The sequence below is a fragment of the Strix aluco genome, chromosome 6 (assembly GCF_031877795.1).
Source record: "Strix aluco isolate bStrAlu1 chromosome 6, bStrAlu1.hap1, whole genome shotgun sequence".
Classification (NCBI taxonomy): Eukaryota; Metazoa; Chordata; class Aves; order Strigiformes; family Strigidae; genus Strix; species Strix aluco.
The window spans coordinates 36,871,241-36,887,639 of NC_133936.1; the positions used below are offsets into that span (position 1 = coordinate 36,871,241).

General features: G+C 35.7%; 1 protein-coding gene across 1 annotated transcript in view; it reads right to left on the reverse strand.

Moving 5' to 3' along the window:
* ITGAV (integrin subunit alpha V) overlaps positions 1-16,399 on the reverse strand; it is a 51,590-nt gene that overhangs the window by 5,690 nt on the left and 29,501 nt on the right. The window contains exons 17-29 of the mRNA XM_074829658.1: positions 15,401-15,555; positions 13,239-13,376; positions 12,447-12,514; positions 11,113-11,260; positions 9,891-9,983; positions 8,781-8,860; positions 6,538-6,618; positions 5,385-5,490; positions 4,306-4,464; positions 3,237-3,350; positions 1,550-1,663; positions 1,350-1,457; positions 196-318 (exon numbers count right to left, since the gene is read on the reverse strand). Coding sequence (XP_074685759.1) covers positions 196-318; positions 1,350-1,457; positions 1,550-1,663; positions 3,237-3,350; positions 4,306-4,464; positions 5,385-5,490; positions 6,538-6,618; positions 8,781-8,860; positions 9,891-9,983; positions 11,113-11,260; positions 12,447-12,514; positions 13,239-13,376; positions 15,401-15,555 — 1,487 coding nt within the window. The remainder of the gene's footprint in view (positions 1-195; positions 319-1,349; positions 1,458-1,549; positions 1,664-3,236; positions 3,351-4,305; positions 4,465-5,384; positions 5,491-6,537; positions 6,619-8,780; positions 8,861-9,890; positions 9,984-11,112; positions 11,261-12,446; positions 12,515-13,238; positions 13,377-15,400; positions 15,556-16,399) is intronic.

Genomic DNA, 16,399 nt, shown 5'->3' on the forward strand with positions numbered 1-16,399 from the left:
GGCACAATCACAGACATCCTCTTTTATTTAACTTTTTCTGGACAAAGTGAAAAATTTTTACAGTTATCCAAAAACTTAACTGATTCAGATGATTAGAGGACAAAGGTATTTCTGGAAGCTGCTGGTACTATTTGAAGTAATACATCACCAGTAGGGAAAAGAAAACAATACAGAAAACCCAAATACAGGACTTACCCTGTACATAACAAACACTAGAACAGCCAAGAGCAATAATCCTGCTAGGACAGCCAAAATTATAACCCACACTGGCACAGGCATAGGCTGTGGTTGAATGCCCCATGTAATATTTGTAGTAACCTAATAGAAAAACAAAATAAATCACACTTTGCACAGGAGTGACATGCTGAGTTCATTCATGCAGTTTAAGTCTTGTATATCTTTATTCTATAGTGTTTAAAATAATCCATCATAAATTACCTGTTCTCTCCAATGTGAGTAAACAGCTATAGATTAATAGTGACATAAAAGCTTCACTGACCCAAATTTAATAGAATTGTAAAATTAAATAAAAACAGGGGTTTGGGGGTTTTGGTTTGTTTGTTTGTTTGTTTTTTCAATCAGTGATATCATGGCTACATGTATTCTGTAATGCTTGATGATTTTCATTAAAACTGTACGAATCTGGAAATATTTGGGAATTAAGAGAAAAATAATTCAGGGCTTTTCCTTTTTTTCTAAAAGGGCAGTATTCCTTGAAACAAAAATCAACTCTACAAGGCTTAGGAGAGACAAAACAGTTAATAACAGTCATTAGAGACCATATTCAAGAAGAAATCAATCACAATCCTTTTCAACCACTTTAAGATCTTTTATACTATAGCGCCTACCAAAAACTTTTAATTTGGCAGCCCAAATAAATGGCCTGTATCTTCCTTTCTGTTTGCACCCTGTCTCCTTTCTCTTTGAAACCCTCTAGGGCACAGATGGTCTTACTGTTCCACATTCACATAGTACTTCATATAATATAATAAAGCTCCATTATTCAAGCTCTAAGTGCTACTACAGTAGGAGAGAATTTTCAAGTAATATATTTCTCAACAATGGCATTAACAAGAACATTAGGATTATTCATAATTCTTTTCATTTTTCAGTTAAGTCTTTAAAGGTACAAATATTGTTAACTCTAGTTTTAGGACAAAAATTTTTGTTTTACCCTCAACTGTATGTGTCTAACTGAAATTAATATATGGATCAATTATTTGATAAAATTACAATTATACCAAGCCACAAAAAAAGCTACTCAACAATCATTGTTTTTGTATTAATTTCAAAATATTTTTGTATTAATTTCAATGTATGGTAACTCAAGATGTATGTAAATGACTTACTACTGTAGAATTGTGGATATCTTCAAAGGAAAGGTTCTTATAGGGGAACTCTATAACATTGAAAGAAGCAGATGATTTGAGAGAATAGGAGTGATTCTGATTTTCTTTCTGTGTAAGAAAAACCAGAATTAGTATTGCATATGGATACAAAAATCACTTTTTATGTTTCAGAAGCAGGGACAGAATATTCAGTCACTCACATTCATGAAAGTTTGGGTCCAAAGGCGTGATTTTAAATACAATATTGCACTCTTTCCCCTTTCCAGGTGGCCAACTTGACAGACTATCTTTAAACAATCAGCAGTTCCGCAGCCCTGCATATAAAAACAGGAATGATATTACAAATACAAAAATATTTGAGAAGTCATTAATGGCATTACTTTACTCGTATACTTACTTTATTGTCCTCTCTTCCTGGCAAAGCACCATAAACTACTCAAATATATTAAATAACCCACAATATTGAATAATTACTTATGGTGTCCCATAAGCTTGCATTCAGAAAAATATTATGTAAGCCACTTGGATCCCAAAGGTGAAACAGCTGACAGTAGCTTTAAGGTATGTACTTTATCTACGTAAGTAGGAAAAAATGTTGGAGGGTAGGGGGCGGTTTCTGGTCAATTCACATTACCATCCTCCACATGTTTTTTGATAGGAAAACGCACAGCAATTAACTGCACTTGGTGCCAACAAAACATGCTTTGTTGCATTCAATGGAAGTCTTTAAATTTAAACTGACTTTATCTATAAGCCATACTTAGGACTACAGCAGTTCAACTGGCCTTCCTCAACCACATTTCCATTAAAATCCATCAGATAATATTGATGCTAAATGATCAGTATTTCAAGAAGAAAGCAGAGCAAAACAAGGCTTCATTTTATAATTGTGATTTTAGCTATACTACAGATAAAAGCACTGTAAAGTGTAGGAACATCTGCCTGTGTAAGTACAACTCAGTTAAATTATTATGAATACTGGGTATTAGTCTCTGGGATGAAATCCTGCTAAGTCATTGGGAAGGTCTGGCAAAAACCAAGCCCTTAAAAAAACCCCCAAACAACAAAACTTTAGAACTGCATTTATATATATTGAAGAGCATTTGCAATTTATATCTCAAAAAAACAACTTTTCTCACCATGAAATAAGAAATTAATTCCTATTTTCACTTTCTTTGCTCAACCCTTTTTTTATCCTCTCCCAAAGCCTAAATGTTTCTGGAATCAGGGTTGTACTGCCGTAGCCCTGCTGGTCCCCCCTAAACTCCCAAGCATTTCTCTCAGCTGCCCGCGTGTCCTGCCTTGCCCAAAGCAGCGATAGGTTCACGTCCGCAAGCGCAGTTAACAAAAACACTGATACGAAAATATATTTACTTTGTATTACAGATTATTGCTCATCTTGTTGATGGTCCTCCATGTGTCTGACTGCAGAATATCCACTGATCAGCTAGGAAACACATGTTTTGAAATCAACTGTAATTTGTAGCAAAGATGATGACTGCAGCACTCACCTGCTTCCTTTCAGTTACCCTATTTTACCAGCCTTCTTCCTATGAAGTACTGATTTTCCATTTCAGAGAATAACACAATATAGAAGACTGACACTGCATGAAGTGCCCAACTTGACCTGTGTTTTTAAGGACTTCCAACAGCACAAAACTGTAGGCTTATGGCTCACTGGCTGACTATCCCGAGGAAAAGTGATGCACATTGGAAAAAAAAACCCCAACAAAACAGCTCCAGAGCATAAGACTTTTTTGTCTGTTAATCATTTAAATACAGAACATGGATTTTCTGAAATGATTCTTCATCTCATGAAGCTTTCATCTCCATCTTCATTTTTAAAAAAATGAAAATATGATCAACACATTAATGCTGAGAGCTTACCAAAGTATGCACATCTCCTTCGACGGCAGTTACATCCCTTTGACTGATACGATGATCACGATTATCTTCCCTGCTAAGTGTTTCATTCTTATCATCATCTTTAGAAGCAGAAATCTAGGATACACCAAGAAAGCCCAAACAATAAGTAATTCTTACATTTAGATATTTGTAGACTTGAAAGTCAAGGTCAAGAAAAGATATAACTGATCAGGTTTCTCTCCTTCTGTCCCAGCTTTTCTTCAGAACCTGGCTTTACCTACAGCTGTAATTAAAATGTTATTCCTGCCTTTTCTAGAGGAAATTTGTATTTATATATTCACTAAAGTTGCTTTCTGATTATCAAACATACACAAGTGTTCTTTGTTGTTCTATACATTGAATAGCCTCCCTTAGTCTTTTTATACATATGTTTGCTTCAATTCTTCTAGAACTAATATATTGATTTTTACTACTTGTTCTAAATTGTCTTAGAATTCAGCTCTCTACTCTCAAACTTGCTGGTTTTTGTGTTTCTTTGTCTAGTCCAACCTAGAAAGAAGAAGTTTCTTCTGCTCTGTGCTCTGCAAACTGCATGTTTTGCTGGCAGTGATAGCATACTTTTAAGCCCTACTGAAACACCCTTGTTGACCTCTAAGGCATTTGGATGAGGACCTAGATAAATAAACTAGTAATAGAAAAAATAATGCCATTTTTTTCCAAGAAATAAACCCCAGAAAATTTACATAAACAGCCCAGAAGCATCTGGAATGTTTTTGTTCACAGTCAATATAATTCCATTGCTTTCGACTTAGAACTCATACAGTACAGTCTTCAAGAAAAAGAAAAAACCAAAACCACCACAACTAAAACAAGACAAATTTATCTTTGAGTTGACAATCTACCTTTTTTTTTTTCTTTCACCTACTATATACATTGAGAAGTGCTATAAACAGTGCAGTCTTGTTCCTCAGAAACAGATGAAAACTTAACTCAGTGTTAGATATTCCCAGGGATTTGGGTATTCTGAGTGTGTTTCCAAAACAAACAAACATACTTCATTCCATGCAAACATAAGGAAAGTCCTGCTTACCTTAATTTTCAATGGATTGATTTCCATATCGGAAGTGCAGTTCATGGGACCATCAATTTCATACTGAACAATATACAACAGGGTGTAGTTTTTATATTTGTAAGGCCACTGCACAGTCATCATCACCTTGCTGAATGCACTTGGACCGTTGTTTCTCAGCTGATTACAAAAATAAAGTTAATAGATGTAAAAAAAACAATGCCACCTTCTTTGTTAATGTGAATATAGTTATTTTATATTTGAGCCATAAATGATACTGCTGCTACCCCCAACCACTTACGACAATAGCATCGACAACTTTACCTAAAAGTGGTACCTAAACTTCAGTCCCCCAACAGACAAAACTTAAAATTACTTCTGTAATTTGATAAAAATTACTTCAAAGGAAAACTATATGGCATTACGTTTTTTGCCTTGAAGAAATGCAATTTTTTTCTGTGAAAAGATGTATTCTTTTTCTAGCCTATTGGATGAATCACAGCCACTGTACACGTCTCAGTCAAGATACTCTGAGCACAGATACATACACCCATAAGTTTCGTTAGATAAATGGTCCCTTAAGTTCCAGAACAACTTTTAACTATTATTCACACAGCGCTCTCAGTAAATTTTGTTTAATTAAACAATCTAGATGAAAGCTGTGATCATTCTTTTAAGGACATTTTAAATAGTTAAAAAGTTTCAAGGCAAAAAATTTTACAATAATGATTCAGAACAGTTGGAATACAGATGAGGATACTGAAAAATTTACAGCTGTAAGTAATTTTCTGAGTTCAAGTTACTTCAAATGTTTTATCTAGATTTCAAAGGGCTAGAAAATAAAATACATGTAATGATGTAAAAAATCATCCTCTTTATGTGGCCACTCCTGCTACACTAATTGCAGGCATTCCATCCCTTCTTGCAGATAACAATTATTGACCCAGCATTTAAAAAAAAAAAAAAAATAAAAAAAAAATCTTTATTCCCATGAAAGAACAAAATGAAGAAAAAAATTTTAATTTACTCCAGAGAAAGCTACACCAAAAGATTTCCTTTATCACAGAACTGTGTAATTGAAATTAGCAGTAATTGCATACCTCATAGATATGCTGAACTAGAGGCCCAATATCATCTTCTGTTTCAGGATTCTCCTTTGGCTGCCAGTTTGCAATAGGAAGGAATATGTGATCAGGAGACGACACACTAAACGGCAGAGCAAACAAGTCGTTATTTTAAAGTACGAAATGATAAATGTAATTCTCTAGAACGTTTAAAAAAAATCAACACGCTTAAAATACAATCTCCAGTTTTTCATCCTCTGTATATAAAACCAGAAAGAACAGAGGTTGAGTGGCTTGTATATTAAATGTTCAGTTTTCTTCTCTATATGAAAAGATGAACTTTGTATTTAGAAACATTTTTTTCCTGTCCTAAACTTTGGATTCATCCTACAACATCCAGTAAACTATTAATAGAATCAAGATATGTACATGTCATCCAAAAAATACAGAGTGTGAAATACTTCGATAATGAGAAATATTGATGATGTAGAGACTTATCAGCACAGTCATAAGAATAATTCAGCATGCACTGAAAACATCGAAGCTAGCAATAATGCTTTTCAGCTGTGTCATCCCTGCACGTCTCAGATGTTAACAAAGTTAGATCACAATAATCAATGTAGCGGAAATTTTAAAAAATTTTGAGTCGGGAATCTGAGTTAACTGGCTAAGCAAGAGGACTGTATAACTTTTACGTGTGAAGTATAGATTTCTGATAAGCAGAAGTAATGGAGGTAATGGAGTCACTACAATATTAATATTATGCTTAAGACTGAAGAAGGTGAAGGCACTGCAAATTTATCTTCAATAGGATTTTCAACTTGTCTTTTAGAAAATGCATCAGGGGTTTTTGGGTAAAAACACAGTCAGTTTGTGGAGGAGGAAAGTGACCTGGAAAAATGTGTGCAACTGCAAAAATGAGGGGCTTTTTTTTTTTTCTTCTTCTAAAAAAACCTCTAGTAACAGAGGCACAATATTGCTTTTTGGAATTAATTTTGTAACTATTTGGAATTATTTAAAATCCGAAAGTCCAAAGGGTGGCTAGAGAGAACCATATTTTCTTTATGATTAAAAATTCCCCAAGGCTTCCTGAAAGCTTATGCAGACCTGAAAGTTCATTGAATATGAAGAAGCAAACATACAAAGCTAATTTAAGAAAGATGTTTATCAAAATAGTATCAATGCTTACCCTCTAATTTCAACAGCTGCTAAAATAGCAAGGTCAGCCTGATAGAATGCTACTGGACTTAGATTGTCATAAAGGTTGGAACTGCAGAGAAAATCAAAGTTAGTTTCTTAAATGAAATAAGCTAAGTATTAAAAAAACCCCAACTTTAACATAATTGTATGTAACATCATAACATGATTCTCGAGCCACTGTAGGAAAGCACATTTACTAAAAACCAAGGAGCAGATTCCAGCGAGTTCTCACTTAAATGCATGACAGTCCCACCCCCAGTGCAGTTTGGAGGTCTCTCAGCAGGGAGAAGTCGATAAAGGACACAAAGCTAATGCTGCCTCTGTTCCTGAGCTGCCACACATAAGAAAATTCAAATGCCAGTGCTGTGGGGTAACATCAACTATATAGCTAGCAGGACCGTAAGTTCCACTTTAGGGCATCTGTTTTGCTCAGGGACTTGTTGGCCTCAAACTAGTCCCAGGGCAGAAAAGTATGCTAGGACTACTTCTGCCTACCCCTCTTCACAGTGTTTAAACCAGTAAGTGAATACAGTTAGTATCTGATTTCTATACTTCAGATAGACCAAGAGATGATAGATATTAAGGCATGTAGAGTCTTTCATAGATAAAATTTCTTTGGACTTCCTTTGTAAACAGAGAAAAAGAAATAGAGAACACTCCTATTCCCCTCAGAGTGGAGCCAGGAACAGAATCCTGGTCTCTTTAGACACATGTGATTATTCTGTCTACGTAACCAAACAATTTCTTTTAGAAAGTTCTTCTTAAATCCTCTAACAATTCCTCACTGCTACTGTAATCAAAAAAGACATTCAACAGTGTTTTCTTCCCGACCTGTAAATACCTTTTTCTTCCAGAGACTGAAGTCGTTCTGCTAGGAATCGTGTCAGCTTCGGAAATCTAGCTTTGTGAGTTTAAGACAACTAATGTGATCTTTAAAACCCCTTCAAGATAATACCTTGATAATGCCTACCACTATGAACTGTGAGTACCATGTTCGATTGCATCACTGTTCTTGCATTCAGAAGTCCTTCCATAAAAGCTGTAAAATGTTACAGGAATGTCCTTTCTCTTCCATCAGAAGAGCATGACTTAACAAACATCACTGACTGCTTTTTCTCCCAGTGAAAGCTAGTTAGTGACCGACCGCTGTCAGCCCAAGGAAGATGACAGACACCCCAGAGAAGATCCTGCGCTTTCTTTGCAAAGAACTGGAGTCACATGCCACTGGCACAGTTTACTAGCTGATAGAGAGGAGAGAAACAAATTGAACAGACAGCATTGTGAGATCAAAGAGATATTTAATGCTGCCAAGGCCTTTGATCACTATGGCAAACTGCTATAACATTAAAATAGAATGGCAGGTTTAAACTTATTTAACTCTTGTAGATGAAATAAGCATTTGTGGATGAGAATAATTTATTCAGTATATTAAAGAAAAATGAAGTCCTTAAATGGAAAAAAAATCTTTCGGTCCACCATGGGGAAGAAAAAGCAGCTTTATTTGCACTGTCCATTAAGCAACATAAAAGTGTATTGGGTAGAGAGATTCCTATTGATCACATCTCAAATCTTAAATATTATCTCCAGTAGGTATAAATTCAAATTTATATATCATATTTATATGAAAGTGCCATGCTTATCTTACAATTAACAGGAACACTACTGTTTCGTTCCATTTAATTTTTAGACTCCTATGCTGGCTACTGTAAAACACTTAAAATGGAACACTGCATGCTGCTTCTGTTCAGACCATCACATGCATTGACTTTTCTGAAAGACTTCTATCTCTCATCCTCAAAATACATAAAATTTGAAATTCTGGCTTTACATCAGAAGGAATTCAAAGTTCAAACATCAGTTTTAAAACAGGGCTAGAAACCCAAAGACACAAGTCATTCTGTGGCACTATGCAAGTATCAGGAGATCACAATAGTACGCAGGTGCTTCTTGAAACACTTTAAATAGTTTTGTTCCTCATTATTAGTATTTCACTTGTGGCATGGCCTATCTGAAAGCTGTAAGCAAAAAAAACTGTATTCCAACAGAAAGCTGTGTTTTCTTATGTTTTTTCCTCTATTTTAGAAAATGTAATTCATTACAAAGATGTTTATTTTTTAAATAGTTACAAGGCAAAGACCAGAGAATTAGTCCAGACTGAAACTGAGTAGTTCACAGTCTGTTTATTTAGCATGTTCTCTACCAGGTGAGGTACACACTCTTAGATTTCCATACCTTCGGATTTGCAAGTCAAACTTCACAGAGGTATCCATTTCAGACTGCTGGTGCACGCTGAAACGCAGGCCAGCCAATAGCTTCACAAAAAAAAAAAAAAATCACTGTGGTTCAGTGGAAGCACAATAAAATATACAATAAAAGCTTCTTAATACTATTATACTACAACGAAATTGCTTGAGGCTTGCGGTCATAAGAGAACACACACAGAAAACTGGCAAATAAAACTTGTCCAGTTCATCAAGACTACAAATGTACCATGGTTTCTGTAGATTTCAGCCAATGCATCACTGCCACAAAATGGAAATGTAAGGTTTACATCATGCCCACCTCCCTTGCTTCAGCCATTTTTACACGTAACTGAGCCTCCCTACATGTTGCGAAGAGTACTGTAGTCTAAAGAACATTGCACACTTTAATGATTCTAAATTCAGTTCCCAAGGTTTGTTCTAAGCCAGTGCATGATAGTTGCTGCAACATCTGTACAGTTCAGCTTGATATACTTTGAAAGGCTTGGGAAATAGCATTTATTCATCTATACAAAATGTCTCTTGGAAGAAAAGCACCATCAAAGTTCACAATTGTGACTGATTTAACTTTATTTCCTCAGAAAATAAGACATTATGTCATATCATCTTAATATCTGCCAGGTCCTACTGATAGTTTTTTAATTCCTCCTATTTCAGCTACATTTGGTGAAAGGGCCAAGGTCTCAACTAAACCAAACTCTGTCTCAAACTTCACAAAACTAGGCAGAAGAGAGAAGCACTATTAGGTTTCCACTAAGAGAAAGGCATGTTACAAACTAGCTCTTTATTATATGCTAAAAAATATGTATCGGATAAATCTAAAGACAAACTCATGAGGGACCAGAGTACTTCAATTCCACTGTTTAATGAACTACTCCTTTTGAGTTGCATCATAAAACTCATGAACACTTCTTTCAGCCTTTAATTTAGCTGAAAAGTTGAAACCAATTACCACTGAACTAATTAAACATGTGGGCATCTAAATGTCAGCTAAATTTAATCCTATGTGTAAACATCCTGCCCAATTAAGAAAAATGCACTCCAGTTTGAGCTACTGGACACCTGTTTGACCAAACCTTACCTTGGTTCCTGCTTTCATGGGATTTCCTAGGTCACAAACTACCATGCGAGTTTGATTCTCTGTTTTAAATGCACATGACAGTCTTGCTAAAGCCTGCATTAAACGAGAAAGAACTATTAAGGAACGTTATTCCTTACATCTGGACACCTGTGTGAAAGCCTGGAGAAAAGTTCTAGATACGCTGCGTTAATTTTAATATAATTGCTCAGTCCTAACACAGTCAAGCACTAAAATTAAATAAAACCTTGATTATGAAAGTCTCCATGGAGACAAATATTTTTGATAGGACATAGATGCTCTTTCCAAGGTTATAAAAAGATAAATTCAACACTCTTATATTGGGTAGCACTGATGATTTTTGTGACCTAAAGCATTTCTTCACGTGATTCGTTAAAACCTACATAAACTTTGACAATCAGGCAAATTCTCCATAGAAAAATAAAGATTGGAAGGCAAAATAACATGAATACTTACTAACTTACTTAAAAAGAGGTTTTAGAGGAGATATCAGATTTTGGATAAAGCCAGATCACAAAGCTCTAGAGTAGCAGAGGCAAACTGGAGAACCAAGCCAAGGCATATGCCACATATAGCAAGGATGTGGTATCAAAGTTGGAATCCTTTGATATAGAGGGAAAATAGTTTTCCCCTTAACATTCTGCAACTTTACAGACACATTGACTGATCATAGCTTACAGTGAATAAAAACAAGGATGAAGAAAATCAGAAAGTATATTACTTATATATAGGTATAATGGGCTATAAAAGGAAAGTCAGGGAATAAGTTTTAATATTCTGTGAAGTCAGGATAACTGACACCCAATACTTTCTACATACTTTGGTGGAGAAGAATAGCAATACCCAACATCCCTTTTTGCCTCACAGGTGCCCAGCTCTTTACCTAGCACATGACATGTTAAATCGAAATTTAAATAAATTAACAAGGGCACTGTTCAAATAAAGACTTGTAGCAGATAAATCATCTGTGTCAAGCTCCATCACACAGATGATTCTCCTTCATTGCTAGCAGTAGGCTCTTGAATTGGACCCATCCAGCCAGCTGTTCTGTAGCCTTGGGGCTTGGAAGAACCTTATCATTTTTTTGGTGCTTTACTTTCAGATTGAAGCATAAAACCCACCACTGACAGACCCTCTCCCACAGACTTCCACAGCAGCACCGGAAATATGACTACTCAAAGAAGAAAAATAGTTGGAATTTTACCTCATTGTTACGAACAACACCAATGAAATCTGCTTCGGGCGGAACGATGACAAAGAGTTCTGCTTCATAGGCTCCTTCCCCTTGATTCTGCGCACTGACAATTAGTGTCAAGGGATTGTCATCACCAATATAGATCTGCTTCTGATCACTACAAAAAAACAAGTGTAAAAACGAGCTCCGCATTCAGGTTTCAAAGTGTATTGAACTGGTCGAACTTATAGAAACTAAAGACGTTCTGAAATCGCACAGACATTAGAGAAATCTGGAGGCAGTAGCCATACTTCAGGAGTATCAGGAGAACTCTACACTACGTTTAAAATAAAAATGTGTCTATAATTACAAAAATGGAGCAAATATTACATGCTGTTTTGTAAGAATCTTTTTTATAAAATTTAAAATAAACTGCAAAACCACCAACACTTTTTTTAACAAAGGACAATTATGAGCAGCTAAATCACTGTGTACATTTTGAATTACATGCCTACTTAGCAGAGGCACAAGCACACATTTATAAAAAAACTTGACGAAAGGCTAAGCTACAGAATACAGCTAAGACCTCCGTAATACGTTTGTTTCAGATACAAAAAGAATATCTTTCCAAACAATGTATTTTCATTTCACCAACTACAAGGAAACCTAACTGTACCTGCACTGATGTAAAATGTTTCTAAAGCATTTGCACAAATTGGTATGCTTGTGAACTGTACTACCTACATCCATGGGCATATGCTATAGCTCTGCACTAAGGGTATTAAAAAAAAAAAAAACAAAAAACCAGCTGACATTTATGAGTAGAGATAATACACTAAGAATGGCTTTCAGGCATACAAAGCACAAAAAGCCCAGACTCATGAAACTGAGTTAAAACTTGTTTCTTTTTCCCAGGTTTAATAAAAGGTATTACCAATATCAACATTTTTTTTTCATATGTGTGACAACACAGCCCTACTCCACCTGGATAAAATCATGCCTGTTCACGTCTTCATGTGTCTGTCTAGCATTAAATAACAGAACAGTGGTACAATTGCAGCTAACACTGGTTTATGCTTGCTATGCATGTCCATCTTAGCAAATATACAAATAAATACTGTGTACTTACAGTGGGGGCCGGGGTGGGAATGTGTGCTCTCCCTATATTACATGCTAAAGACATTAGGTTACAAAGCAGATAATGGATTTTCCTTAAAACAAATAAGTAGCAGTTTAGATTGTATACACTGAGGAGTCCTACTTATTTCCACACATCCTTTTAAGAAATGTATTACAAGCTCTTGAAGTTCAGAATTCAAGTAGGGAAGCTAGTTTTCCCTGTATTATTTTCTCAATGTATTTACCTTTCTACAGAAACCTCCAGCTTTGGTTTGCAGATATTATCATCACCACAATCCAGCAGAATATGTGCCTGCACAAAAATCAAATGAATAGCATTGAATAATTCCTGTATCTGTTCTAACATACATTTCCAATAATACTGTTTCACCACCAAATTAAAAAAATTTCTAAATAGCTGGTTATGAGATATTTTCATCTCATTACTCTCAGAAGAGATCAAATGAGGTTTTAGGTATAGGGGGCACTGTGCCTCATCCGACACACTGTAATTCTAGGACTGATGTCTACACACCTTCACTGTCTTTCCAGACTTTGAATTATCTGTTCATTTTGACTTGCATTTCCACTACCCTCTTTACAAACAAGTGTAAATATTTGTATAAAGGGCAGAAATAGAAGAACTATGTTTATTACCTTAAGAGAACTACAGGGATAAAAAGAATATACAGAGCAGCATAGTATGAGCAATGGATGAAACATTACAAACCTTCAAGATTAACACCTTCAATACTACCCTAACTGCTTTTTTCCAGAAAACTATTAATTAGTATGCATAAAAAGGAAGTCCAGCACTAAGGAATAACATGTCAAAAAAGAAATTTGACACAGAGAGAAGGAAAAAAAGACAAACATACATACAAAACCCATGAATATTTCCGTAATTCAAAGGCTAAATCCTACACGCGTATTTTGGTATCTTAATTTTTCAGAAGTCCTAAGATGAACCTAAGTATTAAGTACTGAAAGCTGAAAATATGTGCTGGGTTCTCTCATCACAGATTGTGTAAGTATACCTGTCTGCTCATATTAGCAGGAGTGAACTGGTTGAGGATAGGGTGCAATCCTGTTGCATCTGCAGCTGTTCTGTAATCCAGACGATATTCCATAAAAATTGTAATGGGAGTTAGTTTGTCTCTAAATTCTGATTCATCCTGAGGAAACCAAACATTTGAATTACAATTAAAACATGTGAACTAAACAACAACAAAAATACCCTTTAAAAGTCTCTATAGGCAACAAGCAGCCATCCCAAGAGCAATACTGAGCAGTATTTTTATTTATTGTTCATGTTGTAGTAGGAATGAGGAAGCCAAAACAACATTAAAACTTTAGAGCTCTTTCCAAACTAGAAAGTCTCTTGTCAGAAAACCTGCTGTGTAAGCTTTGAAGATGGTCGATTTTAGTAGTAAAATGCCTGTTTAACAAATGGAAAACTGGAGCATACAGAAGTATTAAGTCATAGAACTATAACAGCAAGGAGCCTAAAGGGCTATACAATGCCACTCTTTCCTGTCAGATAAAATTCAGTATGCTTCGAAGTCCCCTCAAACATATCAATCTTTGGACTTGTGATTTCTCCTTCCTAAAATTATTACTTAGCACTTAGACTTGCTGACTTTCATCCTGTTCATTCCAAATCACTCTGTTTATCAAACGCTGATCCTGCCTTTCACAGAACTTACAAACCATGTCTTAGCTTTACGTTAGCCACACATTTTATTAGTGTAAACTCTGCTTCATTGTTCTCATTCCTGAGAATGAAAATTACTGAATCTAGAACAGCTCATTGCAAGACCTTATTTCAGAAGCTCTCTTCTATGGGCAGAAACTTACAGTTTTCAACTGGGTTTGCATGCCATTTAAGGTAATTTCATCTAGCTCGTGTCAATTCTTTATCAGAACATGAGGTGGAAGTGTTAAAGCTTTACTAACACTGAGATCTGGGATGTCTATTTCCATATATATATCCCACTCAAAAGGCCAGTCAAAGAAACATACTACCTATCCCCCATGAATCCTTAATGATTACTAGTATTTTTATTGTGGGGTTTTTTTGAGAGGTAAGTATTGTTTATGTTTGATTTATAAGTACTCAGAGATAAATCTGAGCTGCATCTAACTTACATAGCTACACTTTCAGGTGTCTTTCCTTATTTCAGCCAGTGTTTCTTCTACTGGATTACACTTTTTAATTGTTAGCACCTGTCCACACTTGTGGGGACTAAAACAAAAAGACCGAGAAAAAGCAAACTTAATATTTCAACCTTCTGTCTCCTCTGTTATTTGCTGTTCTCTGCTTTTTAGTTGCACATTCATATTTTTCTTTATTCTTTTGCCTCCAAAGGAGAAGCGCAGCCTCCGCTTATTGACTTTCATGTGCCTTGGAAATTGTAACTAATTTTGTCCCTAGATGACTTGTCTAAGAAGTCCATAATAAAGATCAGAATTGAATTTCCAGTCCATTTAGTGACCAGGACCGTAGTCACAATAATATCCACCATTCATCCTCTGGCAGTAGTGATACACCAGGAGACACATATGGTTTTAGCAATTTGAGGTCTATCCATTGGGCATGAAGTTTCTCTAGCATTTCTTTTTTCTTTTTTTTTTTTTTTTTTTAAACATCTGCAGGAATACAACAGAAAATTGACAAGGATTGTAAACATGCTCAAGTGACTTGCAGCTGGGGTGTTGAAAAACACACATATCATACTGATTTTTGTTTAGGTTTGGGGGTTTGATGGGTAGAACGTCTGTGTTTAGGTAACACAGGCCTGTGAGAGACTCAGAGGCACCTTATGGAACATCCTTGAGATTCTTGCCCTGCTGTGGGAAAGAGCAAAGCACTGTGGAAAACTATGCCTGCAAAAATCCCCGATATAAACAGGCAAAAGCAGCAGGGTTGAGATCTTTTCTTTCTTCTCCTCTTTCTGGCTAGCAAGGACCAAGCTCTGTGGTGTCGGCATCTCCACTTGCATGCCTCTGCCTGGGTGCTGCTGCAGAGATCCCCCAGGTCACGAGGTAACAAGAATAAATTTACTCTTTGCATTTCATCTGTGATTTTGTGGTTGTTCCTGCATCCTGCTTGTGTTGGCTCACACATTACCTAATACACGGAACTTGTAATAGACAACACACCAAAAACTACTTGCCTAAAACGTAAATGGCTACTTACCCTCAAAAAGGCATCAAGTTCTTCACAATTCATTTTGCCCCCCTTTGTAATAGTCATGTTCTTAGAGTGGCTAGGCTGTTTGCTGTGGAGGAAGAGAGCTCTCCTTATAGCTCCTTTCTGCTTAAGTTTATCCAACAGCAGCTCCACCTGGAAATCTGTCCAATCCAAAGCATTTAGGTTAGGGATATTTTATTCAATTAAACACAGTGCAGATTCCCATCAGAAATGGAGCTGAACACTGATTTCAGCTACAATGAAAACCTAGTACTTGGAACTTTTAAAATTTCTAGTTCTTTCAATATAAAAACTGTTACTACATTAGTTCTCAAAATAGTAACTAACAAGCACTGCTGTTGTCCTAAATTGGACTCTGCTTTTTTCCTTAAAAATTGGAAATATATAAGAGCACTGATACATTTGTAATAATTTCTATAGAACTGCAAGAACAAAAGTTAAAATTTTTCTCCCCAAAAATGTTAAAGCAATCTTGCATATATTATTTAACTGTATTGCTAATCTAATTACTTCAAATATTTGATATAACAGCTATTGATATGAATCTTCCCAGATCATACCACCTCTATACATGCCATACAGAAAATAAGGAAAAGCTTTTATAATCAGTAGACAAAACCTGATTGTAGCAGGTTGTCTGCCACACTACAAAATGTCTTAGAGACAACTTAGAAACATGTTTGAAACAATCTTTTCCTGATTCTGATCCAGAGAATCTGATGAAAAAAAATCAGTGATATCAATCATGATTTCAACAGAAAGGTGAGAAGTCCCTTGTGGCTTGACTGTATTTTTCAGGCTTAACAATGCACATACTTGAACATTCTTGTCTAAAATTCCCCTCAACAAGAGTTGATCTCAATTCTGTAAAATACAAAGGACTTTCCAAGACTAGTTCCACCAAGTGGTTAAACATTTGCTTAACGTCCCAAGTATGCTCAATCCCATTGACTTCAACACAACTTCAGCAAAAAAACTGCACAA